This window comes from Marmota monax, unplaced genomic scaffold (assembly GCF_021218885.2).
Source record: "Marmota monax isolate L192 unplaced genomic scaffold, Marmota_monax_Labrador192_F-V1.1 WCK01_AAM20220418_F8-fsc00026, whole genome shotgun sequence".
NCBI classification, from domain to species: Eukaryota; Metazoa; Chordata; class Mammalia; order Rodentia; family Sciuridae; genus Marmota; species Marmota monax.
The window spans coordinates 617910-637128 of NW_026693108.1; the positions used below are offsets into that span (position 1 = coordinate 617910).

The 19219-nt window shown below is 59.9% G+C and overlaps 1 protein-coding gene across 2 annotated transcripts; it reads left to right on the forward strand.

The window, feature by feature from the left end:
- Positions 1-35: 35 nt before the first annotated feature.
- Positions 36-19219, forward strand: LOC124099714 (collagen alpha-1(I) chain-like). 2 transcript variants are annotated; one of them, XM_046454941.2, is made up of 2 exons: positions 36-379; positions 12593-19219. In XM_046454941.2, the coding sequence occupies exon 2, from the start codon at positions 12630-12632 to the stop codon at positions 17085-17087; it is 4458 nt and encodes a 1485-aa protein (XP_046310897.1). In that variant the 5' UTR covers positions 36-379; positions 12593-12629; the 3' UTR covers positions 17088-19219. The 2 variants fall into 2 exon arrangements, with proteins under 2 accessions (XP_046310897.1, XP_046310898.1); XM_046454942.2 differs by having other exon boundaries at positions 36-175.

Here is a 19219-nt window from a genome sequence, read left to right on the forward strand (position 1 = left end):
ACTTGTTTGATGGCTGCACACCTGCACCACCTCAGGCTCCTGGAGAGTCACCTCCCCAGGCAGACAGAGGCTCCGTGTCCTCACGGTGGGGCCTCCGGGCTCTGGGCGCCTTCTGGTGGCAGAAGCTCTTGCCTCACCTCCCCAGCCAAGTGCGTAGCCGCACTGGGCCTCTGAGGTCAGTGCCTCTGGGAACACGTGGCCGAGAGGGCCAGGGAGCAGTGCCCTCGGTGGGTCTGCCTGCCAGGCTTCCCACAGAAGGTCCCCAGCCCCTGCAGCCCTGCTCCCTGGGGGGTCGCCGGGCACTGCTGGGGCCTGAGGGGACACTTGCTCCTGTTGCTGAGGTGACCCTGGATGTGACTTTCTCCAAGCAGCATCAGGTGTGAGTAGAGCAGCGCTCGGTGGTGGGCTGAGCTCGGCCCTTGGCCGGGCCTGTCTTGGTGGCCGTGCTGTCCTTGGCTTGAGGCGCTTGTCTCTGAGGAGAGCTGCCCCTCGGGGTGCGCACCGGCCAGGGTGCCGACCGCGCTGCAGAGCACCAGGGCGGGGAGCTCGCCGTGCAGGAAGGTGGCCAAGCCCAGAGGGCAACCTGGGCTGTGGGCACTGTCTCCTTCTGTGGGTAGTTTGGACAGTACGTGGTGTCCCCAGGCTGTATGTCCAGCAGACATCTGGACAGTGGCTACTGGTGAGGGCCCCGCCTCCCAGGCTCAGGGGGCTACAGGGCTTCCTGGAGTTGCATCTGGCTCCAGGCATCTGGCCCTCCCTGCGCCCTGGTGGAGGGCCCTACTAGGGCTGGGGTGGCTTCTCAGCAGTGGCCCGGCTCGCACATCCCAGAGGAGCATAGGCGTGGTCAAGGAGCCTGTGAGACCACACTGGGCAGCAGCCCTGTCTGCACAGGCTGTTTCTGAATGGGGGCTGGGACTGGTGTGCTTTCAGTCAGTCAGAAAGGCAGGTCTCGCCTCTACAGGGGCCTTCCCCCTCACCTCCAGCAGAGGACAGCTGTCAGGACGAGGGCGCACAAGGGAGACCAACCTGTGGTGAGGTCAGAAAGCAGTCTGCTTAAAAGCTGATCCCACGTTGGAATGTTAGGCTAGATAAGATCCTCAAACACCACAGCACGTTTTTCCAGTGTCGTCCTCCTTTAAGGAGTAAATGCAGACCTTGAGACGTAAAGCCACAGACAGCAGGGAGGTGCGTACCGTGTCTTCCCAATTTTTAGAAACTGAGCGCTCACTGGCTTGGTTTTTATTATAAGGCAAGAGGTGCACACAGCTGGCTGCAGGCCGGCTGCTGCTGACGGGCAAGTGGGAGGCTGCTTGGGTCCCTGTGCCTGCCCAATAGCACGCGTGGTCTCTCTCCACGACGGGCGTGCACCAGGCATGACAGTTTGCTCTGGGTTTTCCACTAACTTTTTAGACGGACACAATATCTTTATTTTACTTGTTTCCTTTTCATGTGGTGCTGAAGTGTGACCCAGTGACTCCATGTGCGAGGCAAGCGCTCCACCTCTGAGCCACATATTTTATTTTGAGACAGAGTCTCACTAAGTTGTCAGGCTGGCCTTGAACTCGCCATCCTCCTGCCTTACTCCTGCATATCTGGGATTACAGGCAGGCACCAGAGACCCTGCTAAGCTGAGAGGTTGTTGGGTTATTTTTTTCCCTTCTACACCAGGGGTGGAACCCAGGGGCATTTAACAACTGAGCCACATCCCCAGTACTTTATTTTATTATTTTTTTAATTTTCTTTTAGTTGTTCATGGACCTTTATTTTATCCATTCATGCATATGGGTGCTGAGAATCGAACCCAGTGCCTTACACGTGCAAGGCAAGCGCTCCACCTCTGAGCCACAACTCCAGCTCTTATTATTATTTTTTCATATTTTTTAGTTGTAGATGGACACAGTATCTTTATTTGTTTATTTTTATGTGGTGCTGAGCATTGAACCCAGTGTCTCACATGTGTGAGGCAAGTGCTCTACCACGGAGCTACATCCCCAGCCCACTTTTTTGTATTTTATTTAGAGACAGGGTCTCCCAAAGTTGCTTAGGTCCTCACTAAGTTGCTGAGGCTGGCTTTGAACTCCTGATCCTCCTGCCTCAGCCTCCCAGGCTGCTGAGATCACAGGCGTGTGCCACCTCACCCAGCTAAACTGAGTTTTTCTTTTTTAGATGTTGATGGACCTTTATTTTATTCATTTATTTATATGAGGCACTGAGAATCAAACCGAGGGCCTCACACATATGAGACAAGCGCTCTACCACGGAGCCACAACCCCAGCCCTTGAGTTTATTTTAATATTTCCTAAGTTTCTTATCCTGTTTACCTATCGTCTTTCAATTACCTATCTACCTCCTATCTACCTGTCATCTGTCCAAAACTACCTATACCTATTACCTATTGATCATCTTCTACATACCTACCTCCCATCTGTCTGCCTCTGTACCTGTATCAATCATCTACGCCCTGCCTCCCGTCTCTCTACCTCTGTCTGACCTGTATCTACCTACCACCTGTCAATCATCTCTCTACCTCTGTCTGTACCAGTATCTACCTACCACCTGTCAATCATCTCTCTACCTCTGTCTGACCTGTATCTACCTACCACCTGTCAATCATCTCTCTACCTCTGTCTGTACCAGTATCTACCTACCACCTGTCAATCATCTCTCTACCTCTGTCTGTACCTGTATCTACCTACCACCTGTCAATCATCTCTCTACCTCTGTCTGTACCAGTATCTATCTACATCCTGTCAATCATCTCTCTACCTCTGTCTGACCTGTATCTACCTACCACCTGTCAATCATCTCTCTACCTCTGTCTGTACCTGTATCTACCTACCACCTGTCAATCATCTCTCTACCTCTGTCTGTACCTGTATCTACCTACCACCTGTCAATCATCTCTCTACCTCTGTCTAACCTGTATCTACCTACCACCTGTCAATCACCTCTCTACCTCTGTCTGTACCAGTATTTACCTACCACCTGTCAATCATCTCTCTACCTCTGTCTGTACCTGTGTCTACCTACCACCTGTCAATCACCTCTCTACCTCTGTCTGTACCAGTATTTACCTACCACCTGTCAATCATCTCTCTATGACCTGCCTGTCATCTCTGCCTCCTGCCTACTTTCTCTGTACCTGCGTCTCCTCCATTCACCTCCGTCTCCGTGATGCGAGTGTCCTCATTTATTTATTTATTTATTTATTTATTTTTTAATATTTATTTTTTAGTTTTCGGTGGACACAACATCTTTGTTTGTATGTGGTGCTGAGGATCGAACCTGGGCCGCACGCATGCCAGGCGAGCACGTTACCGCTTAAGCCACATCCCCAGCCCTATTTATTTTTTTTAAAGAAATTTTAATATTTACTCTTTAGTTTTCGGCCGACACAACATCCCTGTTTGTATGTGGTGCTGCTGCGGATCGAACCTGGGCTGCACACATGCCAGGCGACCGCGCTACCGCTTGAGCCACATCCCCAGCCCGAGTGTCCTCATTTATGTGCTCAACCTTTGTTGGAGCTTCCGCGTTTCCACTTCCTAAAGAGCACTCCTAAAGTCTGTCCTTTGTGGCTTTTCTAACGTTGCTCCCGTTTCCTGGGAAAACAAAGTGCTATCTGCCCTCAGCACAGCAAGGCCCTGTTCATCCTGGGACGTGGCTTTCCTCTGGTATTTCCGAAGTGGTGGCTCGCGGTTCAGGTGATGATCTCTCAGTTTCTCCAAGGCACATGAGGAACACTGCGTGCCATGCCAGCAGCACTTGTGCCCGGGGAGCCCCACCCATGCACTGGGTGCCTGGGGGTCAATGCCTTTCCTCCTAATGGCAGTGTGGGATGACTCTCAGGCAGGAGTGGGTCCTGAATGTGACCGTTCTCACCCAAATCCAGGACGGGGGGACATGGGGATGAGCAGAAGCTGGGACTAGGGACAGAGAGGGCTGAGGTTACTGGGAAAGATGTCCCTCAGGAGAGACCTGGACTCTGGCAGCCATCTCTGTCCTCAGGCCACACATGGCCTGGCCCATGCTGAGACTGAGCAGGTGAGAGGGCCCATCAGGGGGACAGGAGTTGGAACTTCATCATGTACTCAGACTCTTTGGCTAAGAGACTCTTCATTTGTATTTAAAATGATTTTTTCCAAGGGTTCGATATCTGAAAGCCAGATCGGAGGTAGGTGTGGCAGACACTGTCAGCCCCTTCTGACAGGCAGAGGGACAGATCTGGAGGGGACAGGCCCCTCAGAGGGGAGGCTGACAAGACTAGACTCTGAAAAGGACACTGCTGCGCCAGTGCGTGGCCATGTCTGCGACCCTGGCCACCAGGGAGGCTGAGGCAGGAGGACGAGGTGGTCCACCCCTGGGTCCAATCCCCAGTACAAAAACCCAAATCAAAAACGAAGAAAAAGGTCCTGGTGCAGCAGTGGGCAGAACCCCCTGCTGTTCCGCAGAGGCCCCGGCACTGCAGCCCTGGACAGCAGCAGTGAGTCAGCTGTGAGCATGCCTGCCTTCCTGAGCCGCGCTCTGCTGGGGGGCATGGCCACTCATCAGGGCTTCATCCCTGGAGGTGAGGACTAGTGGACTCTTGTGCAGCCCCTGGGCAACAGAGCCAGGACTCAGGTTCCAGGCTCTGGCCAGAGCGAAGCAGCCCATGAAGGGAGCTTCAGCCCCTTCCTTCCCCTGGCAGGGCTATGCCCAGAGCCCCCCTCCCAGGCTGCACCCCATGCTCCAGGTTGGGCTGTGGTGGGAAACCAGCTCAAGGTCAGCTGGCCCCCACGGTCTCACGGCTTAGCACAGCACAGACAGGACGCAGGACCACAGCAGCACTTCGCGCCTGAGCCACCCCACCCACCTGCTCTTACCTGGGGCTTTTCAGCAAGGCCTGGTGGGCCAGGAGGAGCGTGTCCAGCCCACAGATCCCCCCCCAGCATGGGCCAGGGAGTCCCTGCCAGCACCTTCCTTGGGACACGTGACACTGTGTCTTCACCATCTTCCTCTTCCATTTTAATGAAGCGCTTTCCAACAGACAGAGAAGTCTGAAGAAGAGCGAGCAGACTCCCAGGTACCCCATCCAGCTCCACACTGCCCACACCTGCCACGGTCTTCTCTCTCCCCACACCTGTGTGTTCACACAGAGACACGCAGACACACGCACAGACACACACAGATACACGCACAGACACATATGGACACACAGAGACACACACAAACATGCAGACACACACAGACACAGGCACACACAGACATAGGCACAGACACACAGACTCACAGATTCGCACAGACAGACAGGCGCGCAGACACACAGACGCGCAGACAGACGTGCAAACACACAGACACAGGCACAGACATGCAGACACACAGACACGCAGACTCAGACACACAGAAATGCATAGACACATGCAGACACAGACACAGAGACACACAGACTCATGCAGACACACAGACATGCATAGACACATGCAGACGTATAAAAACAGACACAGAGACACATGCACAGATACGCAGACACATGCACACACAGACACATATAGACACACAGACTCATGCAGACACACAGACATTCATAGACATGCAGACGCAGACACACAGACTCATGCAGACACACACAGAGACACAGACACACAGACATTCATAGACATGCAGATGCAGACACACAGATGCATGCAGACACACACACTTGCAGGCACACACAGAGACACATGCAGACACAGATGCAGACACAGACACACACAATGCATGCAGACACACAGACATACCCTCAGCCACAGGAGGCAGACCCACAGATGTGCATGTGGACACACTGAGGCACAGACACAAGCCAGCACCGTGCAGACACACGTGCACTTTTTCTGAACCATTTGAGGATAAGCCACACACCCTGTGTCCCGTGGCTCACTGGAAACCAGTGAACACAGCAGGGTTTTGGTGGAGGTGGTGCAGTGCTGGACCGTCACCAGAAGTCCTCTCCAGCCAGGAGTGTGCTGGCACAGCCCTGGGTGCTCTCTGCAGGGGACACAGTCTGATGCGTCTCGATGCATGTGATGCAGTGGCCAGCTGTCCTGCCTGCCCTCTCCTGGCTCATGTCAGGTTCGCCATGCAGCTCTGGCTGCCCCGACCCTCCCTCCCATCTCCTGTGCATGTCGGAGGGGCCAAAACCAGGGCTGCAGACTCTCCCCAGCTGAGCAGACACCCTCTGCCACTCAGGGTGCCGCGCACATGGGCGCAGGTGCCAGAGCCTGGGGTGCCAGTCTTCAGCGTGATGTCCTTAAGGAAGTGGACCTGCAGGTTGCCTGAACAGCAGGTGCAGCTGTCAGACACCTAGCTACAGCAATCACAGGTAACAGACAGCTGTCACCTGGCTGTACTTGAAGGTCTCTCTAGAGTGCACTCACACTCTGACCAACACCAGGTGGAGCGGCTGTGCCCCTCACAGCCACTCACCCAGGATCCCAACTCTGCCCCATCGTCCTGGCTTTTAGAAAGCACTTTATCTCATGGATTAGATGTCCCTTAGTCACAGATCTAGTTTCAGATTTACTTGTAAAATATTGGGAACCTTGTTTAAAACCAATCTGACCGGAGGTGGGTGTGACTCAGTGGTGTAGCAGGTGCCTAGCATACACAGGCCCTAGGTTCTCCCCCAGCACCAGGAAAACCCCCCAAAACAAAGCCAATCCATTTAAAAACTGTGTTATTTATAAAAATAACTAATAAGCCTAGATCACCTCTGTTTTTCCTTTTTTGTACTGGGATTTGAACCCAGAGGTGCTTAACCACTGAGCCATATCTCCAGCCCTTTTTATTCTTTGCTTTGAGTCAGGTCTTACAAAATTACTTAGGGCCTTGCTAAATTGCCGAGGCTGCCTTTGAACTTGCACTTCTCCGGCCTCAGCCCCCTGAGTTGCGGGGACCACAGGTGAGCACCCCACAGCCAGGGATCCCCTCTCCTTTTGGAAGAACTTGGCAGATGCTCAGTGGGAACCTGCCAGTGGGTCCCTAAGGAGAGGACAGGGCTTGGAGGCCAGTGGGTGTTGATCTGTGGACGGTGCTAGAGGGGGGACAGTCCTTGGGGGACACCCATTGGGCGCGTTCTGTCAAGACCCAACGGGGCACTGAAACTGTCCAAAGCTGAGCTGACCAAACGGGACCATGTAGAGAGAGTGGGGCAGCCCCAGAGGCGACACTGTCCCTCCAGAGTGACCAGGGAGGACCCAGGGGAGCCCAGGGAAAGCTGGGAGTCAGTCAGTGTCCAAGGGAGAGGCTGTGGAGGAAGGCAGAGGCGGTTCCTGCCCCGGGCGGGAGCTGAGGGGCAGTGAGCCAGGGTAGAGCAGAGAGGCCTGCGTGGCTGCTGGGGGCACAGCGGGAGGAGGCAGCCCAGAGAGCAAACACGGGGTCACTGCCTCCAGGTGAGATGAAGCTGCCCTCTGCCTCTGAGTTCACAGCTTTAGGAAGGGGCATGGACACCATTATATGGACAGTGCAAGGGCAGATGTGCCAGGACAGGACGGAGGGACAGATGAGCAGACAGTAGGGCAGGACAACTTTGGTCCCCACAGATGGGGAGAGGCAGTGCATGTGGGCAGAGAGCCGCCCCACAGCTCGTCCTGGGAGGGACAGGCAGTGGCAGCAAGGTGGCCTGTCATGGGAGCCAGGGTACACCTGAGTGGCCTGAGGACACCGTGGTGTGCTGCAGTGGAAGGTGTGTGCAGAGCCTCTGAGGAGGCCTGGGGCCATGCAGAGCCTGCCCCAAGCTCCCCTGAGACCTGAGGGGACGAGGCAGACGGCTGCTCCCTGGGGGGGGGGGGGGTGGTCAGGCTCTAGAGGCCCCAGCATGGCCGTTGACAGCCGGAGGGGAAGTCAGGACCCTGGTGCGGGACAGTCCGTAGTGGGGACCACAGACTGGTGGAAGCTGATGGCACCTTGGGTGGGTGTGCGGAGCTGGGCGTGTCCAAGGGTGGCTTCTCAGTCCTCTTGTATTAGACGCCCTCTCCCGCCAGCCGGAGCTGCCTAAATCAGGAACGTCGTGGTATGCCATGTTTATGTCGACCTGCAGGGGTGGGTTCCGTCCATCCTGGCTGGTCTGCAGCTGGCCCGTGTGCCTAAGGAACGTGGTGAACAGGCTCAGGCTGTCTGCTGGCCACTGCGGGGCAAGGAGCCTGTGGGCAGCTGTGGGCCTCACGAGCTGTCCCACCCTCCAGTAAGGGCTCTGGAGTGTTCCAGTGCAGGCCACAGGAGCAGGGAGGTCGAGGGAGAGGCAGGGCAGAGGGTGGGAAGGGTGGCCTGTTTGCAGCCAGGCATCCAAGGAGGGCTGGTTCCCCGTCCCCAGGCATCTACTGCTCTGGCCAGACATGCGTGGGCCCTGGGGTGACCTGGAGAAGGAGACACGCCCCTGCCCACCTGCAGCCTGCACTCTAGTGGCCCCAAGAGATGCAGTTTCACTCCTTTGAAATCACAGCAGTCTCAGGAAGTGGCTGGTGTTGTGACCGTGGCCACCCAGTCATGTGCTAGAGATCAGCCATGGTCGTAGGCTCTGCAACCCCCCAGGAGAGGACATGGGAGCCGTGGCCTGAAGGGGCAGATGTGCTGAGGTGGAGGGACTGGTACAGAGGCCCTGGGGATGAGCTGGGCTCAAGGAGTCCATGGACGGCCATCAGCTGCTGGTCACCAGAAGGTGTGGGCAGGAGCTGGGCCTGTGGACCAGGGAGGTGGCCTGCAGGGGAAGGAGCCCTGCCCAGCAGTGGTGTGGGTGGCCAGAGCACAGGTTAGTGGAGACCACAGGAAGGAGTCTCTGGGCCAGTAACAGTCGTTAAGCATGAGCAACTCACTAAGGGGGTCGTCACGGCCGACAGCACCATCTTACGCCTCTGTGAATGACCGTCCTCCTGCCGCGGGGCCTGGGGTGACGTACCTTGACAGGCACGAGGCCTGGCCTGCTCACCAGAAAAGAACTCAAGGCACTGGCCTAATCCCCGAATCCCTGTCCATAAATCTCAGCACAGCACCTGACCCGCCGTCTCTCGGAACTTTCTGGAGCTCCCCCCGGGCTGACCAAGGACACCTGCTGCTGTGCCCCCCGGGGGAGTTGGGCTGACAGCCGGAGGGGAGCCACCTGTCTGCTCTATGGGGGCTGGCGGCTAGGCAGAGCCCGGCTGACTTTACCACTGTCCTAGATGGCCTCGGTCAAAGGCCACGCAGCCTCAGAGCCACATGACTCCCATGGCCAAAAAGGACACTCATCAAGTCCAGTCCAAACAAGTGGCGCTCACTCCACCACAGAGGGGTGCAGTCGGGTGCCGGTGGATGGGCGTGTGGGAGAGGCGCCGCGCCTGGGCCTCCGCGTGCAGCCCAGCCCTGCTTCTGGGGCGCAGGTGGGAGGGCACAGCTGCCTCATCAGAGAGGAACTCAGGAGGGGCAGATCATCAACCTGCCTGGCTGGGCCTCAGGGCCCTGACTCAGGCCACCAGAATGTCCCCACAGTGTGCTGTCAGCCTGGCTGTTACCCTAAGGACTCAACCTGAGAAGTCAGCAAGATGCTTGAAATAGCCCAGCCACCCCGCAGGCCAGCACTGTGTGGCCGCACACTCCCTGAGGGCTTCAATCCTGGGGTCTCCTGCCACCAGGTGAGGCTGCCCGCAGCTGTCCGGGAAGCGAGGCCCTCCCGCCCACCTCCGCCGGCTTGTGGCTCCTGGAAGCCCTCCCAGGACGACGTGTGGCCCAGCCTGGGGCCCTTGGCTGAGGGCTGGCTCTGGCTGCTCCCCGTGGGAGGTTCTCAGGCCCACGGCCCAGGGGCGACGGTACCCCGAGCCCACACAGCGCCTGGCTGGAAGGTGTGGGCTTCAGAGCCACAGACACGCCCTGAGCGGGGTCCTCTGTACACACCCAGGGTGGAGACAGAGGCTGTCCTGAGAAACCAGAGCCTTGGAGAAGGTGCGCGTGGCCAGTGTGTGAAGGACAGACCCGGGGCCAGGTCACGTCTCTCAGAGCGCTGGGCTAGTCAGCCTTCCCTCACTGTGACGGCTCCTGTGGAAGAAAGGAAGGGGCAGAGGGAAGCAGCCAGACAGCAGGACCCGGTGCAGGGGGCAAGAGCCCTGGGAGGGCTGGTGGGTGAGTGCACTGAGGGCCAGGAGGACCCGTGACTCTGGAGGGAGAACACTACTCGCTGCTGGTGCGGCAGAGCTCAGCTGGGGCAGCCAAGAGGGCGTGTTCCCTGGGGACGGAGTGGTCGTAGCTACCACCTGTGTGCCCGGGGCTGGAGGTGCCGCTCAGCGAGGCAGGGAAAACATGAGGAGGACTCTGGGGAGCTGGGTTCCGGTGCCTGGGTGTGCCAAAGACAGAGCTGAGCAGCTGCCAGGGGCCACCCCAAGGTGCCGAGCCTAAATGGCCACCAGTTAGAGGCTGCAATGTCTCCGCTGTAGCCTGGGAAATGCAGAGACATGGCTGACCCTCGAGCCAGCCCACTACCAAGGGTGCCACAGACCACAGCACTGTCTCCTGCAGAGATGGCATGGGGGCCTCAGCCAAAGCAGCTGTGCACACCCTGAGAGACCACTGCCCGACACCGAGACCTGAGGTCCTCTGCCTTTGGGAGACTGGCGGGGGGCCCGGGGCAGCAGCCGAACACCTTCCTGGGTCAGGGAGCCCGAGATGGCTCTCTGGTGATGCCCGGCAAGGCCACCTCCTCGAGTGGATGGTGGCCTCCCCCCAGAGCAGCCCCCCAGGGACCCCACCATGTGGGAGGGATGTGCCCACAGAGCTCCCGTGGGGAGCGGCCTCTCCGACAGCCTGCTCATGGCCAGCAGGTCCCGCAAAGCACAAGCAGGACACCAGCTATCCACAGCCACCCCGAGGCCTGCGCTCCTCTGTCTCACCCAGGATGATGACCAGGGCAGTCGAGGGCCAGTCCGGGGGTATCTGCCCCCTGGGTGCGGTCACCTCTGCGCTGTGGTCACGGAGCCGCGGCACGTGGCTGCTGTGTATTCAGGCTGGAGCTCTCACTAGGTCGCATCCCTGCAGACACATGGCCGTCTGAGGCCTGGGGAGATGGGACGCGCCGCGACGGCTCTGTCAGGGGCTTGGTGGCAGCACTGTGGCTGTGGCCGCTCCACTCCTCGCGTCGCCTGCCTGCGTCGCCTCACTGTGACAAACAGCGTTGAGGGACGGCTGTGTAGAAGACAGTGCACTTTGGCTCACAGTTACTGAGGCCCAGACTGTGGTGGGCTGGCCCTGTTGCTTGCTCGGGCCTGTGGTGGCACTGGACACCTCAGGAGCTGGAGGTGGTCTCGTCACCTACAGCCCAGCTACTCAGGAGGCTGAGGCAGGAGGACCCTAAGTCAGTTCCTGGCCAGCAACATGGCAAAGTCTTTGTCTCAAAAGAAAAAAGAAAGGCTGTGCTTCCAAGGCCGGCCTGTGCTCTGGTGCCTGGCCCCTCCAGGTCAGGGAGCCTGGGGCCCTCTGCTCCACGTTGAGCTCCTGCCTCAGTACGGGGTGGTCTCAGGGCCATGTCTCTGCAGCCACATGTGCTCGTCCAAAGGTGAGCAGGGGACGAGGCCGCTCCCCTGTCACACCAGGGCTGGCTCCAGAACAGGTTCTTAAAAAGATGTTGTTTGTGGCTTCCACAAACAGCAGAAAGGTGAAATCTGTCAATCTGCACGTTTCTCTGCAGTCTGTCTCAGCAGGGCCAAAGTCTCTGCTGCTCACTGCTGCGAGCGAGTATGGCCGGGCCCCTGGGCAGCGCTAGTGTCAGGCACCAGGGCCGTCTCAGCTCTTTAATATTGGGGTGGTGCCGTGGAGACCCTTACGCAGGACTGGAACCCTTGTTCTGAGCCTCTGGTCGTCTCCCTAAAAGGCACAGCCAGCAGGAGTGGCCGCAGTGCCTACGCCCTGGACCTGCCTGTCCGGGGCTGCCGCGGAGTTGTGAAGAGCCAGCTCTGCAGCCAGCTGGGTGTGGGGCGGTGGGTGCCAAAGCTCACCTGCAGGCCCCTCCAGCCTGGGGGCTTCTCTGGGAGCCCTCTGACCTCCACACTGTGACCACTCTGGGGCACACATGTCCACCAGAGCGACTCATTCTACCAGGAGCCCGTGGGGGCATCCATCGGGGGCTCTCTTCCACCGAGGCTCGGGGCTGTAACTGCCATCGGGTCCTCCACACTTGCAACTCAGGATCACGTAGGAGGTACGCAGCATTGGTGTCGTCTTTCCTATTTAAAGCTAGATGTGTGCACAGATAACATAAATTTTTATACTTGATTTTTTTGGCCTATTTATAAAAGCAAAATATAACCTTTTTTATTTAAAAGTACCTTACATATGCAAAGTGGTTTTTCCAAACTGTGTTGGAGAAGTTGATGAGTGTGGAATTCCCACAGCCCTCAGAGCAGGAGACTTAGAAGTCAGTGCTAATTAACAGGAGACTGTGGCCAAGAAAAGCCACGGGCATCCTTGACACCCCAGAGAGGACCCAGGGACGGCCTCGGCCCACCCCGAGCTCTTCCTGCTGGGCCAGGCCCTCGGGGTGTGGGCCTCCCCATCGGTGTCCTCCAGATAAGCTGGACAGTGCTGATAAAATGGGTCACCACCAGTTTTCTCCCCGCAGGCCTGAGCGCAGCAGGAGCGGTGGTGGCCACACGTCCATGGATGCACACGTCCTGAGGAGGAAGATCAGCCGCACGTGCGACGAGGGGGCCCGCGCCCTCCTTGGCAGCCTCCTGATGTACGTCACAGACCGCGCAGGTGGGCCCCCGGCGGCAGCAGACCCAGGGCACGCGGGGGGCTGCTTGCCTCCGTCTCAGGAGGCCGGCCGGAGGCCCACCCGCTTCCAGCTCCTACAGGCCAAGTTCATGGGCACGGGCCGGGAGCACCACCTCAAGAGGACCAGGGAGGTGGGCAGGCTCATCTCCAGGGACAAGCAGGGTCCCAGCAGGAGCCTTGTGAGTGCTACCATCAACAAACTGCTGGAGAAGACCCAGGCGGGGGCCAGCTGCCCGGGCCAGAGGCGCCTGGCTGGGGAGAAGCCCCGCTGGGGCCCCCCTGGTGGGAAGGGCACCGTGAAGAGCATCCTGAGGAAGTTCCTGGCTGCGGAGGAGAAGGAGAAGAAGGAGAAGGAGGCAGGAGCGCAGCCCCCTGGCCGGCAGCCTGGGGCCGCCCGGGGCCTCCTGCCAAGGACTGGGGGCAGGAGCACCATCCTGTACCAGCTGCGAGAGAGGTTTGCGCAGAGCAGCTGCCTCCGCTCAGAGGCCAGCCTGCTGCCCCTCCACAGGGAGGGGCGGAGGAGCCTGCAGAAGAAGACGCACAGGCCGGAGCTGCGGGTGCTCCACACCACCACCATGGCCATCAGCTGTACCAGGACACCCCCTGCCCGCTTTCTGGCCTGCACGGCCGAGCCCCTGCCGGCCCTCAGCATAGCCACGGTGGTCTGCAGCCCCCGGAGCTGGCTGTCTCACTGTGCAAAAGTCAGTCACTTGGAGTCCAGGCGTTGGCCCAGGAGAGACATCAGCATGTCCTCGGACCCGGAGGACACAGACCCCAGCAGGGACAAAATGCCAGGAATAGGGATCTTGAGCAAGGAGCCCAGAGGACAACCAAAGCCCTCAAAGTCCTCCATGACCCAGGTGGCCGCTCCCAGGGACAGCCACCTGGCTCTGAACCCCACCGAGGGCATCCCCCAGCAGGATTCTGCCTGGGCCTCCCGGGAAGCCCTGCCTGACCACATGCCCCTGTCACCCCCATTCAGACCAGCCAGCCCCAGGGGGGCTGGGCCAGCTGAAGGGGACAAGACAGTGGGGCTGACAGCAGAGGGGCTAGCAGGCCACCCCTGGGGGCTAAAAGAGGAGGGCGCAGGGGAGGTCCCTGATGTCATCATGACCGTGTGCAGTTCTGAGGACGAAGCAGAAAGCTCGCTCCCAGCCTCAGACAGAGAGCCCCTCTTCGCCACCCAGAGGCACCTCCCACAGCAGGGGCCAGCAGCTCAGATCCCCCCGCTGGCCGCTCCCAGAGTCCAGGCTGCACGGCGAGCACAGCCTGCCCTGGAGTCTCCACCCATCACCGTGCGGCTTCCAGTTGTCCACGAAATGCCAGCCCCTCCAGGGCCTCTGCAAAGCACGTGGCCGGGCGGGGACAGGCGGCCCCCGGCTTCAGGAGGGCACATTGCCGGTGCCAATGCAGGGGCAGTGCTTCCCCCTGCCACTGAGGACAGGGAGGCTGGCCTGGCCTCAGGGGGGCTGAGCCCCTCCTGCAGGACCTCTAAGCAAGGATCCCCAGAATCCCCGAGGGTCACTGCCCCCGTGGGTCCTGGGGACCAACAGCCGCTCCTGACGGTCCTGACGGCCAACTCGCCACAAGGTGCCCCTGCTGGGAAGGGGAGCCCACACAGCCCTGTGAGCGCCAGTGAGGGCAGGAACCCCAGAACTGCTTCAGGACAGGGTGCTCCTGAGCTCAGCTGCCAGCGGCCTTCCCCACCTAACCACCCTGACCACGGCGCCCCACCAGGTTCTTCCACATGCGCTTGGAAAAGCCCTCCAGGACACAGCACCTGCTCCACCTCTGGCAGCCAGCAGGGACCGGGTTCCAGGGAGGGAGGCGCCGTGGCAGCCCCTGCCCAGGATTTCAGAGGACCTGAGAGTCCCACCAGGAGTGACAGGAGAGTCCTGTGTGGGCAGGAAGACAGCAAAGGTCCCGAGGCAGAGGCAGCTCCGCCCCCGGGGATTGCCCAGGAAGATGCCCACTATGATTGGGGCAAGAAGAGCCTGGCCCTGTTAGATGAGCCACCCAAGCCCGGTGGCAGAGCCTGCAGGGCCACAGCACCTGGAGGGAAGGTCCCAAGTCCTACAGGGGACAGGAGGGCACCACCAGGGGACGCCTGGGTCCCTGAGGATAGGAGGGCACCTACAGGGAGCTCCAGGGACCCCGAGGACAGGAGGGCACCTACAGGGAGCTCCAGGGACCCCGAGGACAGGAAGACACCTCCAGGGAGCTCCAGGGACCCCGAGGACAGGAAGACACCTCCAGGGAGCTCCAGGGACCCCGAGGACAGGAGGGCACCTCCAGGGAGCTCCAGGGACCCCGAGGACAGGAGGGCACCTCCAGGGAGCTCCAGGGACCCCGAGGACAGGAGGGCACCTCCAGGGAGCTCCAGGGACCCCGAGGACAGGAGGGCACCTCCAGGGAGCTCCAGGGACCCCGAGGACAGGAAGACACCTATGGAGAGCTCCAGGGACCCCGAGGACAGGAAGACACCTACGGAGAGCTCCAGGGACCCTGAGGACAGGAAGACACCTAAGTGGAGCTCCAGGGACCCCGAGGACAGGAGGGCACCTCCAGGGAGCTCCAGGGACCCCGAGGACAGGAAGACACCTCCAGGGAGCTCCAGGGACCCCGAGGACAGGAAGACACCTGTGGAGAGCTCCAGGGACCCCAAGGACAGGAGGGCACCTACAGGGAGCTCCAGGGACCCCGAGGACAGGAGGGCACCTACGGAGAGCTCCAGGGACCCCGAGGACAGGAGGGCACCTACAGGGAGCTCCAGGGACCCCGAGGACAGGAGGGCACCTACGGAGAGCTCCAGGGACCCCGAGGACAGGAGGGCACCTCCAGGGAGCTCCAGGGACCCCGAGGACAGGAAGACACCTACAGGGAGCTCCAGGGACCCCGAGGACAGGAGGGCACCACCACCACCCGGGAGTGCCCAGGACCCTGAGAAGAGGACAGCACTGCTGGGGGGCGTCGGGGACCCCGAGGACGGTCCTGGGGCAGAGTGGAAGGGTGCAGAGGAACACAGAGTGCAGTCGGCTCACCATTGTGCTGCCACAGGAAATGGGCTCCTGGGAGAGACTTGGCCCCCAGAACCTGGCGGGCACCGTTTCTTGACCCCCGGCGAGTCCTCCAAGCACAAGAGCCGAACTGCAGAGGGGGGCGTCTGGGGGGAGAGGGCTGGGCAGCGGCCCCCAACAGGGGTGCCCATGCCTGCTGGGCCAGAGGAGGCCTTGGGCGCTTGCCCCGCGCCTGCAGAGGCCCTGCTCGGTGCTTCACAGGACAATGCAGCAGTGGGCACCGGGAGCCGAGCCGGCAGAGCCACGGGAGGGGGTCCCCAGCCCAGGGACGCAGCCTGTCGTCCCACACCATGCGGGAGCCCAGCAGGGTCCCTGGCCCAGCAGGCCCGGGACGCAGGGGGCCGCCCACCCGCAGCACACACTCTCGCTGGTGTGGCATCTGCCCCTTCGTGCCTCACCCGGCCAGCTCCAGAGCCGGAAGCCAAGCCTGCCCATGAGAGAGCCCCTGGCAAGGCAGAGAGCTTGGGGCCCACACAGGGACGTGTGGGGAAGCCAGGGGAGGGTGTCACAGGGCACGAGAGGCCACACCAGACTCAAGAGCCAGAAGGTTCTGGAAACAGAGGGGCAGCACCAGGGGGCGAGAAGGCTGGGCTGCGTGCAGCAGAGCCCCGGGCACAGGCTGCTCAGGACCAGGCAGGAGGACAGAGGGCAGCAGCCATGGAGAAGCCCTGTCAGCCCAGGGCCAGGGGCCAGGAGCACCCACTGGGCCCCTCAGTGAAGCAGGTGAGGAACCTGGCTCAGGAAGGTGGCCCCAAGGCTGACAGGAGCCCAGCCACTCCCTCAGGGACGCCTGGGGGGTCCTGCAGCCTGACCACACAGGGAAGGGTCAGTGGGATGGTGTCCCAGGCCTGGGGGCAGCCTGACGGCTCAGCTGACAGAGCACGTGCCGCAGGGGCATGTGGGGAACCCCAGAGGCCTACGCACAGGGTCAGTGGCCAGGGGAGCCCCAGGGCCCCGCGACCCACCCCAGGAAGCAGGCCCCTTGCAGGGAGGAGTGCTGCGGCCTCTCGCCCAGAGCCCGCAGGCAGCTCTGCCCAGCCCACACCTGATGCTGGGGGCTGCCCAGCCCCCCAACTCCCAGCCCAGACGGGGCTCCCAAACACACCTGGGGCAGAGAGAGACCTGTCAGAGGGTGAGCCTCACAGGAGGTCAGGGCACTTGGCAAAATATAAAGCCCAGAGCTTCAGCAACCAGACAGCCTTCGATCTGTCCTTCAGGCCCACCTTGCTCAGGGCTAGCGATACCTTCGAAGCCCCACAGTGAGCCTGGCCAGGAGCCGCCATGAGCCACCTCGAGCCCCCAGCACGGGGCTGAGGTGTGCTTCCTGCCTGTGGCGTGCTGTGCGCATCCCCCACAGACTGTCCACCCTGCCCTCTCCTGCCCAGGCCCCTGATCTTGGGAGAGGAGTGTTCATGTGGCCTGTCCCTCCCAAGGCCCCAACTGCTTCCCTGGGCTCTGAGGCTCCTTTTCAGAAGAGCAAGGTGCCAGCTGTTGCCCTCACGAGGTCCTTGTGTTTATGTGCACTGTCACTTGGAATGTGCCAGCGCTCCCTCCTGACCTGGCGGGCTGCCCTCCCTGCCCTCTCACGGTACTCTGGGCGCCCTCTGCTCCCCTCCCGTGTCTCTAGCAAGCACCCAAAACAGAGCAGGGGCTGGTGACCTGAGCCAGGCGTGTGGGAAGAAAGGCAGCACTTCCCCACTGCTGGGCCCGGGCCCACACCAGCTGGGGGAGGCCAGGAGGCCAGCAGGACGGCAGGACATTAGGGGTTCTGCTGGAGCCTGCTCCCACGACAGACCCACAGGCCTGGGAAGTGCCTGGGAAGCCAGCCCTGAGGAGCCACCCCAGGCTGTCCCTGGCCTGCTGCCCTGCTGGGCCAGGCCAGTGGCCATCCACCTCTTCCTTGGCAGAGTGCACTCAGGCCCAGGGCCCTCAGGGTGGAGCATCTGCTGATGTGAGGAAGGGTGGGGAGGAAGGAGGCCCCTGCCACAGCCCTGCCTGCGGTCACTGGTGCCCTCTGCAGGTCCTTCTGAGCTGCTCCATCGGTGTCTCCGATGGGGCCCAGCACACAGGCCCCAGGCCACCCAGAGGCCGTGTGCTGCCTGGACCTGCTGAGCATGGGGCTCGCGGAGGTGCTGAGGCGGCAGCAGCTGCCCTGCTGCCCAGGGCTCCGGTTTCTCTGTGGAAATCAATTTCTGCTTTTTGAAGGCTTCTTGGTGCTCAGTTCCTTTGCAACTGAGCAATGTCCTAAAGCACACTCTGGCCCTGGAGAGGGCTCTGGACGCTCACGGTGATCTCTCTTATTTTCTGATCTGAACATCCGTTCAGTGAGAGGCAGGTGCCACTTGAAGCTGGCAGGACCTCCTCGAGACTCCCCGGGGCCTTGCGGTTCTCTCACCCATGGAGGCTGCGTGTGGGGCCGTGGAAGCAGGAGTGCAGGGTGCTCCCCGTGGAGGCCACAGCCAGCCTTTGGGAGCTGTTGGTGTGGAGCTGAGAGCCACCTGGAGTCAGGAGGTCACTCCGCCCCAAGGCACCCGTGCAGGGCCACTCCCATCATACTTGAGCAAACATTTCATCTATCTTATTTCTTTATTTATCCTTTGTTCAGAAAGGTTAAGGGGAACCTTTGCCAAAGAATGTGAGGACAGAAGTGAGATAAAAATACTACATTCACCAGTGTTCCCTCTAAAAATAAGCAGCAGCCACACCTCCCTATTTTTAAACAGACCAGAAAGTCCTGCGGAATGCAGGGCTGGGCTGCCGCCCAGCCAGCAGGTGGTCACTGGCCCTGACACAGGCTGCCGGAGGCCAGCCGCACCCCTTAGCCTGTCCCAAGGAGGCCAGTGGGAGAGCCCAACATCAGGGCACTGCTGGCTGCAGCACTGAATGGGGAAGGGACTCCTCCCTGGAGAGAGGCTGAGACCACTGGTGTGGAAGGGTGGGGTGCAAACCATCCTTAGCACAGGGGGGAAGAGGGCAGGGCTCCGGGGAACCCACCTAACCCCTGAGCAGCTCTTCACGTCTGCCCCAGGTGTTGAAAGACCCATGTGTCAGCACCTGCCCTTCTGCAAGCACCCTGTGAGGTTAGGCATGGTTAGAGTTTCACATGTTTCTTTGCCATTTAAGCTACGATCTTTTAATGATGTGTCCATCCACAGTGTTTATTATTTCCTTCTTTGTATATAAACAATTCTAAAATGGGTGAGTCAGAAAAAATAACTAAATGTGTTTTATTTTATTATATCCTTTAAGTTTTTACTAACTTCATTCAGCTAGAAATAATTTCTAAGAAAGAAAATAGCTGGATTGGGGATGTGCTCAATGGCAGAGGACTCTTGCAGCATGCAGGCTCTGTGTTCAATTCCCAGGCTGAAAAAATAAAGTGTGTTACAAATCTC